At 44.7% G+C, this 19,081-nt stretch overlaps 1 protein-coding gene across 5 annotated transcripts in view; it reads left to right on the top strand.

Annotated features, from left to right (window-relative positions):
- Positions 1–13,305, top strand: part of LOC111587990 (E3 ubiquitin-protein ligase HECW1) — a 108,524-nt gene extending 95,219 nt beyond the window's left edge. For all 5 annotated transcript variants that reach the window (XM_055007205.1, XM_055007203.1, XM_055007207.1 and 2 more), the window contains 3 exons: positions 485–599; positions 1,318–1,516; positions 12,837–13,305. In XM_055007205.1, the coding sequence (XP_054863180.1) occupies positions 485–599; positions 1,318–1,516; positions 12,837–12,948 (426 nt within the window). In that variant the 3' untranslated portion in view covers positions 12,949–13,305. The remainder of the gene's footprint in view (positions 1–484; positions 600–1,317; positions 1,517–12,836) is intronic.
- The last annotated feature ends 5,776 nt before the right edge of the window (positions 13,306–19,081 follow it).

The raw sequence follows: 19,081 nt of genomic DNA, 5'->3' as shown, positions 1-19,081 counted from the left end.
AAATGGGTCAATATCAGCAAGACAATGACCTCAAGCACACAACCAAGTCCACCTCTGAGGGGCTCAATAAGAACAAAGTGAAGGTTTTGGAGTGGCTGAGTCAAAGTCAGGACTTGAATCTAATTGAGATGCCGTGACAAGACCTTAAAAGCACAGTTCATGCTCGAAAACCATCTAATTTGACTGAATGTTCTATTCTGCAGAGAACAGTGGACCAAAATTCCTTCATGGAGATGCTGCTGCAGAGGGTGGACCAATCAGTTATTAAATTCAGGGGGGCAATTACTTAGTTACATAGGTTTTTAATAAATGTTCAATAAATCATCATCTTAACACTACATTTGTGTTTTGTGGGTTATCTCTGTCTAATTATTATTAGTTTGATGATGTGGAACATTTAAATGTGAGAAATATGCAAAAATAGACAACAAATGCATTTTCCTTGCACTGTAAATGAACTGGTTGGTATTTGTCTCCATCCCAGGTGGTGGACTCGCGGCTGGTGTCAGTATTTGATGCACGGGAGCTGGAGCTGGTGATCGCCGGGACAGTAGAGATAGACCTGGGTGACTGGAGGAGCAACACCGAGTACAGAGGAGGTGTGTTCCACTGTCCTTAAACTCTTTTCATACTGATTTTACACCGACACATGTGTATGCTGTCAGTCTTTTGGCTAACTAAGCTCACTAACTGACTTTAGCTTTAGCTTTTCATGTTGTGTACTGACAAGAGTGATAAGAGTGACAAGAACCTGAGAATCTCACTGTCACTATAAAGGAATTACAGCCTATTTCTCAAAATTCCAATGATTTTCATCAAGTGAAGAGTCCACTCAACATATCGAGGGCTTCTTGTCAGCTCTCAAATAAAGGCATAAAATATCTCACAAATAGACAAAAATATCAGGACCCTGACCCTGAAACAGCAGTGTTTTAAATTCCAATCAAGTCCTTACATAATCCTGACCTTGTCTGTTTCTGTAGCCATTGGAACTAATCAATAATTAGGGTGGTGCTTTTCAGGATGTTTTTATTTTTTTCAATCAATCAGTCAGACTTCATTTGTTTAACAGTTGTAATACTGATAGTAAATACGGAGACATCTTTGAAAGTTTGACAGAAAGATAAGTCTTTAGTTTATAAATGTCACATTATTTACCTTATAGCTGAAATATTAAGCCTTTATACAGGATTTTATTGCACATTGCGTATTATGTTATGCCATTCAGTGTGCATCGTTAACAGAACTGTCCAGGCAAAGTCTGTACCCTGAGTAGATGTGATGTCACATATTGCCTCCCTGACTACAACACATTAGGTTACCATGACGGCCACATAGTGATGCGATGGTTCTGGGCTGCTGTGGAGCGCTTCAACAACGAGCAGCGCCTCCGCCTGCTGCAGTTTGTCACAGGGACGTCCAGCGTTCCCTACGAAGGCTTCGCCGCCCTGCGGGGATCCAACGGCCTGCGACGCTTCTGCATCGAGAAGTGGGGCAAAGTCACATCACTACCCAGGTATCTAATCCTCTTCATCCCTCATGTTCCTTAGTTTGCTTCAGAGGAAGTCAGCTCCACCTGTCGGATACAGTACAACATTGTACTCCGTAGAGCACCAAATGTGGATTATTCCATTGCTGAGAATAGTCACCAACAAGTAACCTTTTCTTTGATGTGAGCCACATTTGGTTTGAATTTAGATCATTTATGCTTTAATTTGTATGAAGGTTCAGTCCCCACCCCTACATATGGTGAAATATCTTTAGACAAAACACTGAACCCCTGATGGCAGAGGAGCACTGGTGTCATTTCGGTCATCTTTTTAAATATTAAAGATAACTTTTCAAAATCCACTGGCAGGTTTTAATGTTTTGAGGGTAAAACTGCACGGATCAGTTCAACTTTCAATTAAAACAAGGCAACACCCATTGAAATTAACATAACCAGAAGCTGACAAAGTAGTTTTGCATTGAAAGCAGTACTTTCAGCTACAGTCGCTGCAGGTCATGTGCTGTTCATGGCACAGTGGAGCAATAATCTCACCTGAAAAGCAGAGTCATCATTAAGGTTGTTTCTTTGACATCCAAAGTGACAAAGTGACTGTTGAAAGTGCAAAGCTGTCAGCCTCCTCCAGAGTGCTCTGGCATTTTGACTGAGTGTATAATATATGTGATTTGCTGGAACATGAAGCTCTATATTCTGTACAGTGCAAATGCTTTGACATTGTTCATTACCAGCTCAGCAGAAGAGCTATTTCGGTATTTTCCCTCTTCTGCAGTGCAGGTACATATGAAATTGTACAAGGTGTGTTCCTCTGACCTTAGAGTAGGACATTAATTTGGTAAACAGCAGCTAAAATGAGAGCATGCTCAGCAGAAACAGAGAGCAGGGCTCAGTTTTCACCGCAGAGCTGGGAAAAGTGCCAGAGTTTGAGTGTGTAGAGTGGACGCTTCAGCCTGAGTATTCCTACTGTACTGTAGATCTACTAATAGCACAAGGTTTGGAAGTATTGTGTGTGACTGTGTATGTTCGTGTTGACGTAGTTGAGGTGCTGTAAAGTGAAACTATGGAACTCCTGGAAGAAGAAATAGCATTATTTCTGTTACGTTTTCTCTTGAGGCTCAGGCGCAGGAACAGAGATTGAGACAGAGCTGAAGCCAACAATAATACTTTTATTGACAAGCGGGGAACCAAAAACTACAACTCCCAGTCACTGGTCCCCGGAAACAGGAACTTGACAACCACACTCGAAACCAGGGCGAGGGTGTCCCCTAGTGGCGGGCGGACTTGACGAATGTTTCAAAAAGCCAAAACTTAAAGCGAAAGAGCTACTCAGCTCTCTAGAAAACACTATGCAAACTTAAAGCGAAAGAGCTACTCAGCTCACTAGAAAACACTATGCGGACTGAAAAGCGAAAGAGCAACTAAGCTCACTAGAAAACACTATGTAGACTGAAAAGCGAAAGAGCAACTCAGCTCACTAAAAAAAACTCTGCAGCAAAAGAGCAACTAAGCTCACTTAGAGACACTATGCAGACTTAAGGCGAAAGAGCAACTCAGCTCACTAGAAAACACTATGCGAACTTAAAGCGAAAGAGCTACTCAGCTCACTAGAAAACACTATACGGACTGAAAAACGAAAGAGCCACTAAGCTCACTAGAAAACACTATGTAGACTGAAAAGCGAAAGAGCAACTCAACTCACTAAAGACCTCCACCTGGCTCGTGCTGGGGACGGACTGCTGACTAAGGGAAAGGGTAAGGCAGGGGGGCTGAACGGAAGGTAGAGGCAGCGATGGCGAGTGGGTGGCGAGGTCTCCGGTGTCTGCCAGGAACTGTAGACGTGGGGAAGCCCAAAAAGACGGCTCAGTCGCAGGAGCAGGTGAGGTTCCACTGAAAGGGAGAAAACTCAAATTACAAAGATATCCAACTCTCAGGTTTGGCTAGAGTGAAACAAGCAGCAGAACTGACAATGAGCATTCACAATCCGGCGTCCAAGTGGTGACTGGCGTCTGAATATATAGAGGTGAGGAGGAAGGCTGACTGGCTCCGCCACACCTGTTCCTACTTCCGCTGATGACCCTGATTGTTCACCTGCCGTCGCTGCCACAACACTCTGGATACCTAAAAAGGAGAAAGCACAAAAGGAGGGAGGAGCCCTAGCCAGAGCCTGCTGGAGCAGCCCTGACAGTACCCCCCCCTCTACGGGCACCTCCAGGTGCCCGAACTGGGTGGTTCGGGTGACGTCGGAAAAAGTCTGTGACGAGAGTGGGGTCCAAGATCAAGCTACGAGGAATCCAGCTGCGCTCCTCAGGTCCATAACCCTCCCAGTCGACAAGAACTGCAGCCCCCGTCCTCGACGGCGGACATCCAGGAGTCGTCGAACAGTATACGCAGGCGCAGCATCAATGACCCTGGGAGGTGGAGGGGGACGGACAGGGGGGGCCAGAGTACTCTCCACAACTGGCTTAATCTGAGAAACATGGAAGGTCGGATGTATCTTCATAGCAGGTGGTAAACGTAAACGTACCGCACTGGGGTTGATGACACGTTCCACCGTAAAAGGTCCAACAAAGCGTGGAGCCAGCTTCTTGGACTCCACTCTAAGTGGTAGGTCCTTTGCCCTTAACCAAACTCGTTGACCAGGCTGGTAAGTAGGTGCAGGTCTTCGATGACGATTAGCCTGTGAGGTCATTCTCTGTGAGGCCTGTAGAAGGGCCCTCCGTGCCTTCCTCCAGGTGCCTTGGCAGCGCCTAATCATCGCCTGGACAGAGGGGATGTTGATCTCTTGTTCTTGGGAGAAAAACAGAGGTGGTTGGTATCCCAAGGAACATTGAAAAGGAGACAAGCCAGAGGAAGCGTTAGTCAGAGCATTATGGGCATACTCCACCCAAGGGAGTCTATCACTCCAGGTAGATGGGTTGTCAGAAACCATGCAACGTAAAAAAACCTCTAATGATTGGTTAGTTCTTTCCGTCTGTCCGTTAGACTGCGGGTGAAAACCTGACGAGAGACTAACCGTGGCCCCCAGTGCAGAGCAAAAAACCCTTCCACACAGCTGACGTGAACTGAGGGCCCCGGTCAGAGACAATGTCCGCAGGGATTCCATGCAAGCGAAAACACATGAGTGACCAAGGCGTCGGCAGTCTCCTTGGCGGAAGGAAGCTTGGACAAGGTACAAAATGGGCAGCTTTGGAGAAACGATCAACAATAGTGAGTATGACTGTGTTACCTCGAGAGGGTGGCAAACCGGTTACAAAATCCACCGCTATGTGTGACCACGGGCGTCTGGGGACAGGGAGAGGCTGGAGAAGTCCATAGCTGGGCTGAGTGGAATTCTTATAGCGGGCACAAGTGGTACAAGCTCCGATGAACTCCCTGGTGTCAGCCTCCATGGTGGGCCACCAAAATTTCCCTCTGAGAATCTCCAAGGTCCGACTTATTCCAGGGTGGCAGGAGAACTTGGATGCATGCCCCCATAGTAATACCTGGGAACGCACAGAATCTGGAACAAATAGACGGTTAGTAGGGCCGTTACCTGGGTCTGGCTGATGTTGAAGTGCCTCCCGGACCTTAGCCTCTATCTGCCAAGTCAGGGCGGCCACCAAGCAGGAGTTCGGAAGGATGGCTTCGGGAGTCTTGGGTTCATCAGAGCAGGTAAACTGTCGAGATAAAGCATCAGGCTTAACATTACGGGAAACCTGGTCGATATGATAGGGTAAAATTAAATCGGCCGAAAAACAGGGTCCACCGGGCCTGGCGTGAGTTCAGGCGTTTTGCAGATTTAAACATATTCCAAGTTTTTATGGTCAGTCCACACCACAAAAAGGTTGTTCAGTACCCTCTAGCCAGTGTCGCCATTCCTCTAATGCCAGCTTCACAGCGAGCAGTTCCCTGTTTCCAACATCATAATTTCGCTCGGCGGGGGTTAGACGACAGAGAGAAAAAAGCACATGGGTGTAATTTCTGGTCGTGGGGGGGAGCGCTGGGAGAGGACGGCGCCCAACTCCGGAGTCCGAGGCATCCACCTCCACTACGAACTGTAACGAAGGGTCCGGCTGGATGAGGATGGGTAGCGGAGGTGAACCGATTCTTTAGTTCCTGGAAGGACTGCCCGGCATCCTCCGTCCAGGTGAATGGCCGAGCAGTTGAGGTGAGAGCTGTGAGGGGTGCAGCGACCCCTACTAAAATCTCTAATAAAACGTCGATAAAAGTTCGCAAAGCCCAGGGAAGCGCTGGAGCTGTTTTCGGTTCTCAGGAACTGGCCAGTCCTGAACCGCCGAAAGTTTCCCAGGGTCCATTTTAATCTCTCCTGGGGGAAATAACAAAACCTAAGAATGAAATAGTGGAGGCATGGAACTCACATTTCTCCGCTTTCACAAAGAGACGATTCTTTAGCAGCCTCTCCAAAACCTGCCGTACATGACCAACGTGTTCCTCCAAGGAACGAGAGTAAATGAGGATATCGTCTAGTACACAAAAACAAAACGATTTAGCATGTCTCTAAGTACATCATTTATAAGGTTCTGGAAAACAGCGGGAGCGTTGGTAAGGCCGAAAGGCATCACTAAATATTCAAAATGTCCTAACGGGGTATTGAAAGCAGTCTTCCCACTCATCCCCCTTGCGAATTCGGATAAGATGATAGGCATTTCTAAGGTCCAATTTAGTAAAGATAGTCGCACCTTGGAGGGGGGTGAAAGCGGAGTTTAGCAACGGTAAGGGGGTAAGAGTTCTTTACTGTGATTGCATTTAGTCCTCGGAAGTCAATGCAGGGACAGTAGAGACTTGTCCTTCTTGTCGACAAAAAAAAATCCAGCTCCTACTGGGGAGGAAGAGGGACGAATTATTTCCTGCATTAAGGGACTCACGAATATAGGTCTCCATGGCTGTTTTTTCTGGTTTTTGAAAGGTTGTATAGTCGGCTGGTAGGCAGAGTAGCATCCTTTAATAGTTCAATAGCACAGTCGTAGGGTCTGTGGGGCGGTAAAGACAGTGCAAGATCTTTGCTAAAAACTGGGGCGAGATCATGATACTGTGTAGGTACAGCTTCTAAATTCACAGGTTTAGAGATCTTTAGAATGTTCTGAGGCCAAGGGGCGGCAAGGCCGACAGCAAACAGCTCTGGTGACAGGTTGGACTCCAAGAGGTTACTTTCCCTGATTGCCAGTCGAGTTGGGGGATTATGCCGTTTTCAGCCATGGAAGTCCCTAACACAAGAGGGGCTCAGCAATGGTCTAGGACACAGAAACGCTAGTTTCTCTCTATGATTTCCTGCTAGGCAGAGATCTACAGGTACAGTTTCCTAGAAACTTTAGCTAACCTGAGGCCATTTAAAGAGCGAGCAATTAAGGGCTGATCTAAGGGAACAGTAGGAATCTTTAGCTGCCTTACCAACTCAAAGTCCAAAAAACATTCCTCGGCTCCAGAATCCACCAGGGCTGAGACGGGCAGAGAAGCAGAGCCCCAACTGAGCAAGGACTCCAGCTGAATGCGTTGGCGGAGGAGACGGTGGTGGTAGTTCGGCTCACCAGGATCACCCCCGTTCACTGGTGACCGTGGTCTTTTGGCGGTTTTGGTTAGCTTGGGACAGGAGGCATATAAAATGTCCAGATTTTCCCCACAGTATAAACACACAGCGGGCTTCTCGGCGATGTCTTTTCTCCTCCGGATGTTTAATTCGGCCTCCGTTCCTAGCTCGCAATGGGTTCTGGGATCCGGAGGGCGGTTTGGGGTTAGGAGGGGGAAGGTGGGTAGGGAGAGGGGGCCGAACCTGGGACGTGCGTCTCGGTGACTGGGAGAGCTGGAACTGGGGCGGACCCCGCTTTCTCCCGTCGTCGTTCTCGGAGACGGTTATCCAGTTTAATAGCGCTTGCGATCCACTGTTCCAAAGTCGAAGCCTCCTCTCTCTCTCAAAGCGAGGTTCGTCCTTTTTTAAACTCTCAATTAGTCCAGTTGGTAGGAAAGACCCAACGTTTAGGGGCGACATCATTCCATCCTGCTTCCGCCGCCAACGTGCGGAATTCCCTGGCATATTCAGCCACGCTCCGGGATCCTTGTTTTATGTTCATTAGGCGGGTTGAGGCATCTCTCCCCAGGATGGGATGGTCAAAATTTCTCCTCATTTCTTGAACAAAGGCAGCGTAGGAATGACAAAGGGGCCCCTGTTGCTGCCAAACAGCCGTGCCCCAGTCACGAGCTTCTCCTGCTAAGAGGCTAAACTAAAAAGGCTATCCGGGCCTTATCCGTCGTATAGGAGTGAGGCTGAAGGTCGAAAACCAGAGAAACCTGAGTCAAAAATGCTTGACAGGAGTTAAAATCTCCGCTATAACGCTCAGGGAACGGAACATTAGGTTCCTTAACGTTACTGACTGAGGCTGCGGGGGCGACTACAGGAGCGGGTGCGACTGGACGAGCATCTAGTCGGTTAAACTCGTTCGGGTAAGCGAGGAGATCTGCTTATACATAGCGGAATTGCTAGTTGAGAGAGACTGTAACAAGTTGCTATGTTGATCGATCGCAGAGCCCTGACTAAACATAACCTCCTGAATAGTCTTCCCCGAGGCTCCGTCAACCTCGATCTCTTCTCCTGCTGAGCTCATTCTGGCCGGATTGTTCTGTTACGTTTTCTCTTGAGGCTCAGGCGCAGGAACAGAGATTGAGACAGAGCTGAAGCCAACAATAATACTTTTATTGACAAGCGGGGAACCAAAAACTACAACTCCCAGTCGCTGGTCCCCGGAAACAGGAACTTGACAACCACACTCGAAACCAGGGCGAGGGTGTCCCCTAGTGGCGGGCGGACTTGACGAATGTTTCAAAAAGCCAAAACTTAAAGCGAAAGAGCTACTCAGCTCTCTAGAAAACACTATGCAAACTTAAAGCGAAAGAGCTACTCAGCTCACTAGAAAACACTATGCGGACTGAAAAGCGAAAGAGCAACTAAGCTCACTAGAAAACACTATGTAGACTGAAAAGCGAAAGAGCAACTCAGCTCACTAAAAAAACTCTGCAGCAAAAGAGCAACTAAGCTCACTTAGAGACACTATGCAGACTTAAGGCGAAAGAGCAACTCAGCTCACTAGAAAACACTATGCGAACTTAAAGCGAAAGAGCTACTCAGCTCACTAGAAAACACTATACGGACTGAAAAACGAAAGAGCCACTAAGCTCACTAGAAAACACTATGTAGACTGAAAAGCGAAAGAGCAACTCAACTCACTAAAGACCTCCACCTGGCTCGTGCTGGGGACGGACTGCTGACTAAGGGAAAGGGTAAGGCAGGGGGGCTGAACGGAAGGTAGAGGCAGCGATGGCGAGTGGGTGGCAAGGTCTCCGGTGTCTGCCAGGAACTGTAGACGTGGGGAAGCCCAAAAAGACGGCTCAGTCGCAGGAGCAGGTGAGGTTCCACTGAAAGGGAGAAAACTCAAATTACAAAGATATCCAACTCTCAGGTTTGGCTAGAGTGAAACAAGCAGCAGAACTGACAATGAGCATTCACAATCCGGCGTCCAAGTGGTGACTGGCGTCTGAATATATAGAGGTGAGGAGGAAGGCTGACTGGCTCCGCCACACCTGTTCCTACTTCCGCTGATGACCCTGATTGTTCACCTGCCGTCGCTGCCACAACACTCTGGATACCTAAAAAGGAGAAAGCACAAAAGGAGGGAGGAGCCCTAGCCAGAGCCTGCTGGAGCAGCCCTGACAATTTCCTCTTAAAAGAAACTGAATTTCTCTGCAGTTAAACCTGCTACAGCACTGGTTCAGTTCAGTCCATTCACAGGTTGTACAGCTAAAACTGTACTTGTTCTGGTGTCACCAGGAGCTCATGGTGCTGATGTTTGCAAACTGTAGGTAGATATTGATGTGTGTTGAACATTGCAGTGAGTTTCCTGACTGTATAAGTCTTCCATACCTACAGTCATGGAAAAAAAATATTAGATCACCCTTGTTTTCTTTGATTTCTTGTTCATTTTAATGCCTGGTACAACTAAAGGTACACTTGTTTGGACAAATATAATGATAACAACAAAAATAGCTCATAATAGTTTAATTTCAGAGCTGATATCAGACATTTTCCATGGTTTTCTTGATAATAACGGCATTGTTCTACCAAAAACAGCTTTTAGGATTCCATGTTTCCTTTTCTGTCTGCTTTAGTCCCATGATCCACACAGGAGTTAGTACTGATTCATAACCATTGTTTCTGATGACTGCATCCATGCATCTTGGATGTTCTCCACCAGCGTCTGACATTGTTCTGCTGTCACAGCAGCACATTCCTGTTGCACTCATTCTAACTAATCTGCTTTGTTTTGGGCTTGTGGTTCTCCATTTTGGGTTTGATGATTTTCCACAGGCTTTCAGTTGGATTTAGATCTGGTGATTGAGCAGCCAAGGCATGGTTCCAATGTTCTGGTTCTCCATCCAGGCTTTAACTGACCTTGTCTTGTTGGAAAATCCAGTCATTAGAAGCAGGAAAGAGTTTTCCAGCAGATGGAAGAAGACCGTTTTCTAGAGTAGCCCCAAACATGACCTGGTTCATCTGCCCTGTTCCACCCAAACTGAAACTACCCCAGATGGTCACTGATCCACCCCCATGTTTTACTGTAGGGGCAGACAGTCTGGTTTGTAGCTTCTCCAGGCTTCCTCCTAACCAGTAAGTTGGCTGGAGTGGACATCAACTGAAAACTGGATTCATCCCTGAAGAGAACCTTCAGTCCAATCATCAACAGTCCAATCCTAACCAGTAACCTAACCTAACTAGTAACCAGCTTTCCTCTGCCTTTCCTTGATGAAGGGCTTCTTCCTGCCCTGTGGGACTTCAGACCAGCTTCAACAAGTCGCTTTCCAACTGTCCTTGCTGAACAAGTCCCATTTCTCCACAGTGTCCACAATTTTTTAAGATCCCTGGAGGTCTGAGGACGATTCCTGACAGGAACAGATGAGTGACGGTCATCTGGTGGGTAGAAAGACGTTTCCTGACCAGCTAGCAGTTTGGTAGAACCATGTTGGGCTTGTTTTTTCATGGTGTAATGAACAGCTGTCTTGGAGATCTTCAGTTTTTTTTCACTACCTGTCTCTCACTCATGCCAATTTCCAGCAGTGCCAAGATGGCTGCCCTTGTCGCTTCAGAACTCTTTAGTTTTAGGCATTATGTGAGAGCTGACAACTTCTGAGTTGTGCTACGGCTTGAATGTCAGCAGGAAACCACTCTAGACCTTTACATGTGCTGCTGATGACATGAAATGTCCTCTTATATACCTGGAAATACAATGAAGCTGAAGCAGGTCAGATAGGACATAAAGTATTATGGACTCAGCTGCATTTTTCGTCGTGTTCATTGTATTCTTCAGGTAAAATACCTTTAGTGGTACCAGGCATTGAAATGAACAAGAAATTGAAGAAAACAATGGTGGTCTAATCATTTTTCCATGACTGTATGTCTCAAGCAAGCATAAGTTATGGCAACTGGACTAACCTCGTGTGAGTCGAAAACATTTCACCTCTCATCCAAGAGGCTTCTTCAGTTCTGAAAGCCTGGTGGGGAGTACCAGATATTTATCCACCAGGAGGGTGGTGGCAAAAACAAGTGGACAAAGACCCGAAACCAACAGACTCGTTAGGTGTTAATGTGAGTCGTTAGCCTTTGATGGGCGGTCGTTACCCTCCCAGCCCTCTAGGAGGGTGGTTGGGGGTCACCTGACTGCAAGTGGGACAGATGGCTGCACCTCCTTGGGAGGGCTCTAAGAACGGCGTTGTAAGTGGGAGACAAGTGGTGTCTGAGGCCCCCTCCTCTGTTCAAAGATGGCCGTTCTAGTTTGACATGAATGGCTTCTTTTACCCCTCTCTCAAACCATCTGTCCTCTCTGGCTAGAATGCGCACCTTGTGGTCATCAAAGGAGTGCCCCTTCTCCTTGAGGTGGAGGTGGACTGCTGAGTCCTGGCCTGTGGTCGTGGCCCTCCTGTGTTGTGCCATGCGCTTGTGTAATGGCTGCTTAGTCTCTCCAATGTACAGGTCAGAGCATTCCTCATTGCACTGCACTGCGTACACCACATTGCTCTGTTTCTCCCTTGGAATTTTGTCCTTGGGATGGACCAGCTTTTGCCTCAGAGTGTTGCTGGGCTTGAAGTGTACTGGGATCTGGTGGGTGTTAAAGATCCTCCTGAGTTTCTCTGAAATTCCTGCCACATAGGGGATGACAATGTTGTTTCTCTTTTTGTGGTCCTCGTCTTTCTTATCCTCCCTGCGCTTTTTTGCTGTTTTGATAAAAGCCCAGTTTGGATAGCCACAAGTTTGAAGAGCAGAGTGAATATGTTTGTGTTCCCTTCTTTTTCCATCCGCTTCTGATGGGATGTTCTGTGCTCTGTGCTTTAAGGTACGGATCACCCCCAACTTGTGTTCTAGTGGGTGGTGTGAATCAAACAGGAGGTACTGGTCTGTGTGAGTGGGTTTTCTGTAGACCTCAATGTTGAGTTCCCCATTGGTTTCAATGCGTACCACGCAATCTAGAAACGCCAGACAGTTGTCTTGGACATCCTCTCTTGTGAACTTGATGTTTTTATCCACCGAGTTGAGGTGTTCTGTGAAAGGTTCGACCCTCACCCTTCCTGATGGTGACCCATGTGTCATCCACATATCTGAACCAGTGCCTCGGGGAGTGGCCACTGAATGTTCTCAGTGCCACAATCTCCATTTCTTCCATGTACAGGTTAGCTACAATGGGGGATACAGGGGATCCCATGGCACAGCCGTGTTTTTGCCTGTAGAAACCATTGTTGTACTGGAAATAAGTGGTGCTGAGGCAAAGGTTAAGGAGGTCACACACCTGTTCGGGGGAGAGGTTGGTCCTCTCAGACAGAGAGTTGTCAAGCAACAGTTTTCTCTTTACTGTCTGTATTGCATCTCCAGTGGGAATGCAAGTAAAAAGCGAAGTCACGTCATATGAAACCATAGTTTCCTCAGGGTCTAAGCTGATTTTTCTGACCTTGTTTGTAAAGTCCATCGAGTTCCTTATGTGGTGGGGGGTGTCCCCCACCAATGGGGAAAGGATGGTGGCAAGATACTTAGCAATGTTGAAGAAGCCTCTTGGATGAGAGGTGAAACGTTTTCGACTCACACGAGGTTAGTCCAGTTGCCATAACTTATGCTTGCTTGAGACTTATCATGACCTGGATGACTGAGAACATCCACAGATTTATCCATGACTGTATGTTTTACTATTTACCATTATTGTGTGTCTTCCTAATTGTTTTTCACAGTGCAAAAGTGCATAAAATAACTGACTTTGCATACTCTGTAATGCACCTACCTGTCTTTTCTTTCTCTCTCTCTCAGGGCTCATACCTGTTTTAACCGCCTTGATCTGCCTCCCTACCCTTCATACACTATGCTGTATGAGAAACTGCTGATCGCTGTGGAGGAAACGAGCACGTTTGGCCTGGAGTGAAACAGACTAAACAGACAAACACTGCATCCCTCTCTGTCTAACACTGGCTGGACCACAATGTAAAGGAAAGCAGCCTCTGTGGGCTTCATATGTCGTAAAGATTCCTGAATTGTACTGGACATTGTTTTGGTCATGTGGATGTATGTACGTCACTGTTCTGGTTTTGTGTGTCTCTCTCTTAGCCAGGAGGATCTTTCTGACTGCACCCAGCACCTAGGACACCGCAGCAGGACTACACTTATTTTTTTATTAATGAGGTATTATTGGGGAATGTGTAACCCTACACTGGCTTTCTAAAACAATATTTATGTATACCCAAAGAATGGGTACGTACAATGAAATCAAGATCATTTGTGACATGTATCAAAATGCATCATCTGTCCAGTAATGAAAGTTCTAACTTTAACAGAAAAACCACCCCAAAACAGCGACAAGTATAGAACAATGTACAGAAGTAAGGAAAGTAAAATCAACATAATAGAACTGAAAGCAAGAATTTTACATTAAATCTAAGACATTATGATGACAGCTAAGTACTTAAAAACACATTGAAATTTATCTTTATTACACAGAAGAGATTTAATGTACTAAGTGGTAAATCTTAGTATTCTAATTGTTGTAAAAATGCAGAAACTAATACAATAAAATGAGACAAAACTAAAAGAAATGTAAAGAAAGTTCTACTAGCAGTGCTCATACCAGCATCAGAGCTGCAGGTTCGACTCCCCAAATGAGAATGAGTAGCTAAGACAAATTACAGAATCGCTGCTTGAAAACAATTCTGACAAATTTTCACTTGCTAATTGCTAGTCTTTTTGTGAATTCAAGTTTGGTTCACATATCCTCAGGTGGTTTGCTGCTCTTCAGATGAATATAGAAATGTGGCTTTAAAGAAGTTTAATGCAGATTTTAAAAACACTCTTCAGTTGGATGCAAAGTTTAGTAGCCCTCGTGCCAAAGGAACAATCATGTCAGATTTTTATTCCTGAGAGTCTCCAAGGATCCATATGTATTTATGTGTTCTGTGGTGGATCCTGTCTGAGGAACGGAGACATATACCCACTGCAGCACTTTAGCAATGCAAGCAAAGAACTTCAGGCAATGATATGCAGAACTCTAAGAAACAGAAGACAGACTAGAGCACGTATCATTTGGGTTTAAGTTGAAATTATAGCTGTAAAGAAGATAAGAAGAGAGCCAAGGCTATCAGGATCGCTATTTATTGACATCACAGAAACAGCTATATGTGGTGACAAAAACGTCTGCAGATAATTCAGTGAATCTAGGAAGAATCTACAATGATTTACCAGAAAAATAGGGGCCATCTGAAAACATTCTTATACTCTCAGTAGGTAACTATTGAAATTGAGTTTCTGTTTCAGAGTAATTTAGGACTGAGAATTTGCTTTAAAAAATAGGAGTGATCTGGTACACTGGAACTAAGTAAAGATCACTAGTGGGATATGTTCTAAACATTTGTCTTTTGCTCCAAATGAATGGAATGAATCAACAGCAAATCAAGGTAGACGTTGTAGGACCTAAAGGGCAGGTACAGACTCTACACCTACTATACTTTATTCCAGCACTGAGACTGAAGAAGCACTGGAATCGTCGAGGAAGGCGAACATACGGACCTGCAGCTTCCCATACTGCCTCCCTGCAGTTCAGTCCAAACGGAGGACAGCAGCTAGAATGGCCCTCTGAATGGACAGCAGTATTCCAGACAGCTCCCTCAACTTTTTCTGATGATGTCATGTCTCCTACAAACAAAAGTAGCCATCAATTCCAACACAAGGGCTTCTTGGATTTATTCTGGGGAGACTGAGGCTGATTAGCAAAGCAAAAAGGCACTTTGTGATTCCTTGATGACAAAAAATGCATATGTGGACACTCTCCAGCTGGCCAGAGGGGACTCTGTATGACTCCTGTTGGCCAGAGTGGTGCTATCAGCTTCTCTGGACCTGCTGTTTGAATGAGAACTCTCTTATTCACGTCTTCCACTGATGAACTTCTTCTCTCTGACTGTACCATCGCCTTGGTGTTGCTCTGTAAATGGAGCGTGTGAACCTTTACTGACTGGTGCAAAGCAGCATGTAGGTCTCCAAAGGTCCAGGATCGCTGGTCCAGCTTCTTGAACCAATCTGGCCCCTCTGGTATAAACTTGTGACATGGACAGAGGCCCTTGGACAAACCAGTGTAATATATGCAATAGTCAAGACCTTTAATCTGTTCCACAGTCAACCATGTTCTTTCAGACAGTGACCGACTGCAGTGTACCTTCAGCATCCACAGCCCCTGTCTACATTTCTTGCCCAGTAATGAAACTGTGCCTCAGTTATTTACTGCCCCATATGTGACCTGTGGGGTTAGTGCTCGAACCTGACATGAGAAAAATTCACAGTTCAGATATTTGCCTCGGTTATTTTTGAAAACAGTGTCTCCTCGTGTTTGCATGGGTTTTATGTCACTGTCCAAACACAAGTGAGGTTCATGGGAGACCCCATTCACACTTCATGTGTCTTTATGGGCAGATAAAAGTCTGATCTCAAGAAAAAAACAAGTATAAATGCAACCAAGAAACGTTAAAGCTGGCCTGAAACATGACACATTTTAGTAAAATGTTGAAAAGAGTGTAAAGCTGAATACATTATCTTTTCTCCTCCCATCATTGCAATCGTTAACTGAGCTGTAAGGTTAAAAACTCCAGTAACTTTACATATCAGAGTGCTTCCTGTTCTGCCTGGTACTCAATGCTGCTGAAAATGACAGCAGTCTGGCGGTGTGAAGTCATCTCTGCTGCAGGCTAGAGGTTCCATTAGCCACTACCGACACAGCAGACCACATCTCCCACTGAACCACCAGCTGTCCAGTTGCATTGTGGGTAATGCAGGCACCAGGTTTTAGCAAGAAGAAGCACATGCGGACTGAAAAAAATGACATCTCTGGTTCTGCTTGTTTAAAGTTCGTCCACGTGCGTCATCTCTGTTTGTGTTAGCTGGTTGAGGTTTTTTGCCCAGTTGGAAATGTTAGGTAGTTAATATCTGCCCCATTTGGAGTGAAGAGAGGTTAGTGGCATAAGTATAATCTGATGGTTCTCACTAATTTTAAGCAGTATTAAAAAAAGTACTAATCGAAGGGGGAAAAAACGTCATTCATAAAAGATGGCAAATTATGCTAGTTTCTAATTCTGTGTCTGCAGGAGTTGACTCACTCATTTGAAATGAGCTTGTTACTATGAACCATGGTGTGTATAGAAAAGATGGACGAAGCCACATGATGTCACTTATTGGTTTATGGACGGTTGCCAACTTGGTCTATCCCCAAACCCTTTAGAAACCGGATATAGTGAGTGAGCGGTGGATCTGACTGGACTATATACTGTATTGAAGGAGATTTAAAACTGATGCTTGGGTCCATAGCAGATCAAGGGAGAAGTAGGGTCATTTTCTCATAGACTTTTATACAATCAGACTTCTATTTTCAATCAGAAGAGTTGGCTTCACCTTTTAGAACAGAGACTACCCCTGTGTTTCAAATCACATATGTTTTCTTTTTACTTTCAGTATGTACTGGAGCTGCTCTTACAAGGTCCATACTGTTGCATGCAATTTTCATACAACTGAGGGTACTACCTCCCCACAACATCAGACACGTTGCACTCTGTAGCAGTGTGTAATGGGTTGTTGTGTGTTTGTGTTCTCTTAGCAGCTCAAGCATGGCTCTACTCATGTCAGAGGTGGCATATATTCCACTGTGGGTCACAATGGCCAAGAAAACCATCCTGGGTTGTGTACTGCAAAATGTGATCGGATGTAGTCGGACATCCTCATGTTTTTGATACACTAGCCTACCATATAGTATGGTAGTGTGGCTATTGGAATGTGTCCTACGTCCATCTTTTGTAAACAGTCTGTTGGATGGATTAATGAAGCGCTGGTTTAGCCCAGGGGTCCGTTTCACGAAGCAGATTTAGTGAAAACTCTGAGTTTGTTAACCCTGAAATGAGGGAAACTCAGAGTTTTCCATTTCACAAAGGGAGGTAACTCAAACCAGAGACAGAGGAGTAACTCTAGCCTGTTTCACAAAGAGGGGTAACTTAAACTCTCGGTCAGTTACCATAGTAACAGACTCTATGAATCTAACCTGTTCAGGACCAGGTTTTTCTCAGTAAACCTCGAGTTTCTCTCAGTCTCCGCCCTCTTTCAGCCACACACGCTATTTCATTTCCTCATTCATTCAGTCAGCTGGCGAGTTTTGGCGAAGTCTAGTTCTGCCGTGTGTCAAAATGACGTCCTTTTATTAACGATCCAGTAGATGAAGGAGCAGCATTACTGCACAGAGAATTAAATATTCGTCAGGAGATTGTTATCAGACCACGCATAGATGTTCTCGCATTTCTGGACAATTATCTTTTTGAGCGGTATCGTTTCACGTCACAGTCCATAATCTACATCCAACCTCATCCGTCCTTACATTTACAACATTACCAACCACAGTCATGCTCTCACATCCCAGCAGATATTGTGTGTTGTGCTGCGGTTCTTTAGAAATGGAAGTTTTTTTTATATAATGTAGGAGATGCAGAGCACTTCAGTAAAGCAGCTGTATGCAGGACGGTCAGAAAAGTGTGTCTGGCCCTGAAACGACTTTTACCATCTTTGTGGTTTTCCCTGGACATAAACCTGTCAGAGCCATCAAGGTTCTCTCTGTGTGTGTGTGTATATATATATATATATATATATATATATATATATATATATATGTATATGTATATGTATATGTATATGTATATATATATATATATATATATATATATATATATATATATATATATATATATATATATATATATATATATATATGTATATATATATATGTATATATATATATATATATATATATATATATATATATATATATATATATATATATATATATATATTGCTGAGTAGAAGTCTGTCAGTTTAAATAGGCTTAATTGTTTAACAGAACATGATATGGATGCAGACATTTAGGCTGTGTGGAATAAAACCACTGCACAGTCAAACAGCCACCTAATATTTAGGCTACTTTACAATGTAAAACATGATCAAAATAAGGTAGCTCCATGAGATTATGCCGACTTCTTACCTGTTTTAAAAATGTTTTTATATTTCATCTTAAGCTCCTAAATGAAATAACTTAATAGGCTACTATTCAAACAGTTTTCCTGTAATATTATTGTGATTTAAACTTACGCATTGACCAAGGCAGCAATGTTCTCCCACACCGTCTCCCTCTCTTTTGCAGCTGCAGGTGTTGCACTTCTTTCTAAAAACGTGTTCAAACTCGCTATATAAGCGCATTAAGATTTCCAATTCAAACGGTGTAGTCCTCCGCTTCCCCGTTGCCATGGTGACTCGTCGAATCGGCGCTCCATTGATACTGGCTTTTCAGAGTTGTGGTGCACGCGCTTAACTCTGGGTGAAACTACTCCGAGTTGATTAAACCAACTCAAATCAGCCGTTGTGAAACCGAAAACTCAGAGTTTTCTATCTTAGAGTAGATCAACTCAGAGTTCAGGGTTAAACTCAGAGTTTGTTGAACCTGCTTCGTGAAACGGACCCCGGTTCTGGCTGTGACTGGTTGAGTATTGCCACCCTCTGGTCTGGAATAGAGCTGGTCCACATCAGCATCTAGTGAGGAAAAAAGGAGACTGCTGCATAGAATGGGTGTGGATATGTAAAAGTAAAGGAGTACTAAATCACATCTGGCATTTATCCAGATCTGCAGATCAGTACCCCTTGGACTCTATTATGGTTTTTCAGCATATTTTACTTTGTGTCCAGTGCCAAGGAAGAGGAGAAAGAAGGCCATTTATGTAAAATAATGGCGTGATGGATATTTAGTGAATGAGATTGAGGCACAGGAGATCAGATTTTGTATCTTCTCATAGATTTGTAGTTCTTCCTTTTTATTAAGCCTAACCCCAGTCTTTAGTTACTTGCCTAACTCTAACCACACCTAAAACGTAGTTTATTCACCACAATGACAATCTTTCTCTAAACTGAGCCACACTGCAGTTGCCATGTACAGATGGAAGTGTTTAAAGTGAGAATTTTTAAAGTTGTTGCTGCTGGGTGTGGCAAAGTTA

The sequence above is a fragment of the Amphiprion ocellaris genome, chromosome 22, assembly GCF_022539595.1.
Source record: "Amphiprion ocellaris isolate individual 3 ecotype Okinawa chromosome 22, ASM2253959v1, whole genome shotgun sequence".
NCBI classification, from domain to species: domain Eukaryota; kingdom Metazoa; phylum Chordata; class Actinopteri; family Pomacentridae; genus Amphiprion; species Amphiprion ocellaris.
Note: the sequence above shows the minus strand (reverse complement) of the source record. Positions and strands in the feature narration are given on the sequence as shown.